Here is a 3,287-nt window from a genome sequence, read left to right as displayed (position 1 = left end):
AGGAAGGACGGACAGGTCCAGAGAGACAGACATAGATGGACAGAGATGAGGGGGACAGAGAGTCCTACAGAGAAAGGGGAACATCCCCAGAGAGCAGCGATAGAGGCCCAGATGGGAACAGACAGAGAAAGGGACTGGGAAGGCACTGGATAGGTGGACACAGATAAAAAATGTGTTTGTGGTGGTTTTGGGAAGGGTCCTGAGGAAGGAGCCCAAGATGATAAGCAACTCACCAAGGCGGCCATAGCCCACCACCCCCACCTTCCAAGGGGCCTTATCCAGGGCCATGCCCTTGAATCTGGCTGGCTGTGGCAGGAGCTCCTTGTGCTGCCTACTGCCCAGCTGGCCTGGGCAGCTGCTGATCTTTGGACAGTTGACCCTTGTCCCTTTCCTGAGCCTCCTGCACAGTGGGCGGAGGTGGGTTTGCCAAAATGGGGCGGGATGAGGCTCCTTCCCTGCATTCCCTCTGCCCTGGGCTGGCTGGGAGGACAGGGCAGAGGGTGTGGGGACTTGGGGCTGCGGGGCCTGGTATGGCCCCCGCCTTCCTGGCAGTTCTTTCCTCTGCAGCCCACACTGCTCCTTCCTGCTGATGTGGAAAATTCCCTCTGCAGTCCCCCGCCCCCTTTCTGGCTGGCCAGGTTGTCATGGAAACTGCATCCTGCTTGGGTTGTGGAGAGGAGCCAGTGACAGGGACTCTGGGCCCTCAGCTGGTCCCCTTGCTCCCAGGTCCTCATTTTCCCCTCCGCTCCCCACTTCCCCTAAGTGGTAGGTGGGAGGGAGGCCTCTGCCTGGCTGTGCCCCTGCTTCTCCCCAAAGGCAGCAGGGGCTCCAGGTCCTAGTGTCCCCCAGTCCCATGGAGGGGGTGCGCTCTCTGCACCCCTCAGCCCTGGCAAGTCCGACCTCCCTCCAGTGCCCATCGTCCTTCAGTTCACCTTGTCTTTCCCCCCTTCACCCCCCAGCCTCGAAGCCGCTTCCCCCATATTCCCCTTCTCCCTGTGTTCCTGCTCCCCGTCTCAGTCTGTCCTTCCCTCTCCCCACCAGCAGCACATCACAGAGGAGGAACCTGCGCGGCCTGGGGAGTCCCCGAGTGCCCCCAGGATCAGCACAGTCCCTGCGCCTGGCCTGGCGGGGCTGGCACTGGAGATGGCTGGGCTGCAGCAGGCCTGGCTCCCTGCCCCCACCACCACCTGGTACCACCACAGTGTTGCCATGGCAACCAGGATCTGCACTGAAAGGGCCTGGAGAAAGCATGAAAGATCCGAGCTAGTGGCCCTTGTCCCAGGTCGACCTGCCCAGAGGAGACAGGCACAGGCAGATAGGGCCAGAGGCCCTACTGTTGATGCAGGGGTGGCACTGTCCCCGAAGATAAGGAAAGAATTCACTTTAAGTGCCCTGGGTGGGGGAAGAGATAAGATGCCGTGGACACAGAGACAGCCAGGAAAGAGGGCAGGCACCAGGAATGCAGACCCTTGACCAGACCCCTCTGGGGCACACAGATGCATGCAGTGGGGGTTTCCTCCTTCCCCACCTTATGTGGTGGCCTCTACCAAGGGCTGGAGTGTCCCCCCTGGTGTTCAGGGCACCGGTATATGGGGGCAGCTGTGCCAAAGTAAATGGGGGAGGGGCCATTGGGTGACTTGGCTCCTCATTCCCTCTGCTTCCCTCTGTCTCCTCCTGCTTTTGATGACAGCCCTGGGGACTCCAGCCTTCTTGAGGTTGAATCTTGGAGACTGTGTACCCCCGGAGATGTCCAACTCACCCCTGCAGCTGCCCACTGGCCTGGCCCAGCACCACTCTTTCTGGAAGGACCCCAGAGTCTGTCCCCGAGTTCAGTCCCCTTCCCCTTCCTGGGCACTTGTCCTGTCTCTGCAACTCCCCTGATGTTCCCCAGGCCTCCTGTAGCTGGAGCCACCCTCCTGTCACACCCACCCCTTTCAGCCACCTGCTTCATTCCCCAGCAGGCTTGTGGGGATTTGCAGTGGAGAACGACCCTCTGATTTGGACCCTGTCGTGGGTTGCATTTTGCCATCTGGAAAGAGATGTTGAAGTCCTGACCTTTGGTACCTCAAATGTGACCTCTGATGGTTGGGTGTCTCCAGTGATCAGGTTAAGAGACGCTTTTCCTGGAGGTGGGCTCCTAACGAATCCCCTGTTACCTGGCCCTGCATGGAGGCCGAGTTGGATACAGACAGGCACATACAGCGGGAAGGTGATGTGTCAACACAGGGGAAGGACTGGGGGACGATGCTGCAAAGCAAGGCTGGCACCTGAGCTTGGACTTGAAGCCTCCAGCACTGTCACACGATACACGCGGTTGTTTTAAGCCACCCAGCCTGTGGTACTTTGCAGCCCTAGGCCCCCCGCCATGTTGTCAGCCGAGATGTGGGAGGCAGTGTGAGAATTCCCAGCAGAGACTGGCTGCCGGGAGGTGCGATGGGAGCAGCAGGTGTGCACCGGGTGACCATGACCCTCTCTGGGGTCTGGGGTGAGGGGGGCGCCTAAGACCACCTGGAGATGAGTCAAGCTGGTTGGAACCTATGAGGCTTCAGTTCCACCCCCTCGTTGTGGTCCCCACCCACATCCATTTTGTTTTGGGTCTCCTCCATGCTTTCATGACCAAAAAAAAAAAAATTTTTTTTTTTTTTACTTTTTCCGTGTTTTTTTTTTTTTTTAAAGTAATTACAGAGCAGGTAGTCGTTGACGCAAACCTCCCTTCAGTATCAAAAGAGTCTACGGGCACGAGGGGCTGGGGCGCGGACGCCGCCCCGACCCCAGCCACCGGCCGGCAGCCGGGAGCGGAGCTAGCGCGGGGACGCCGGGTGTCTCCGGCGGTGTCTGTCTCTTGGGTCTCGGGGGTGGGGGAGGGGAGGGAGTGACAGGCGTCAAACTGCAAAAAATGAACCGTAAAAGGAGGGCTGTTGGGACGAGGGGAAAGGACACCCCTCAAAAAAGCTCCTCTCCCCTGGAAGGCGGCGGGCGGGAGGGACTTGGTCGCAGGGCGCGAGGAAACGCGCGGGCTCGGCCGCTTCTCCTGGTCTCGCGTCCCCTCCGGTCGCCCGGCCGGTGGGCGGCGAGGAGCGGCGAGGGGCGCGGAGGCGCGTGCCCGGACCCCAGCGCGCGCGGCGGGGCGGGAGCCGCGGTCCCACCCGCCCGCGTCCCGCGGGCCGAGGCGCGGCGGCCTCAGATCTGCGTCTCTTGCACGTTCTCCTTGGAGCCGCTCTTGAAGAGCAGAGGTTCGTGGATGGAGTTGAGGCCGGCCGGGCCCTTGCCCCCGCAGCCCCCGCCGC

At 61.1% G+C, this 3,287-nt stretch overlaps 1 protein-coding gene and 1 long non-coding RNA gene across 5 annotated transcripts in view; one reads left to right on the top strand and one right to left on the bottom strand.

Moving 5' to 3' along the window:
- The window catches only part of Aspdh (aspartate dehydrogenase domain containing), a 4,603-nt gene extending 4,208 nt beyond the window's left edge, over positions 1 to 395 (bottom strand). The window contains exon 1 of one of the 2 annotated variants that reach the window (XM_015496455.2): positions 234 to 395. In XM_015496455.2, coding sequence (XP_015351941.1) covers positions 234 to 288 — 55 coding nt within the window. In that variant the 5' untranslated portion in view covers positions 289 to 395. The remainder of the gene's footprint in view (positions 1 to 233) is intronic. The other variant, XM_015496454.2, reaches the window with a different exon arrangement.
- LOC125612564 overlaps positions 1 to 2,935 on the top strand; it is an 11,142-nt gene extending 8,207 nt beyond the window's left edge. For 2 of the 3 annotated variants that reach the window (XR_007342978.1, XR_007342977.1), the window contains one exon: positions 1,042 to 2,935. This is a non-coding gene — a long non-coding RNA (uncharacterized LOC125612564). The remainder of the gene's footprint in view (positions 1 to 1,041) is intronic. The other variant, XR_007342979.1, reaches the window with a different exon arrangement.
- Positions 2,936 to 3,287: the final 352 nt, after the last annotated feature.

The sequence above is a fragment of the Marmota marmota genome, unplaced genomic scaffold, assembly GCF_001458135.2.
Source record: "Marmota marmota marmota unplaced genomic scaffold, marMar, whole genome shotgun sequence".
Taxonomy (NCBI): domain Eukaryota; kingdom Metazoa; phylum Chordata; class Mammalia; order Rodentia; family Sciuridae; genus Marmota; species Marmota marmota.
Note: the sequence above shows the minus strand (reverse complement) of the source record. Positions and strands in the feature narration are given on the sequence as shown.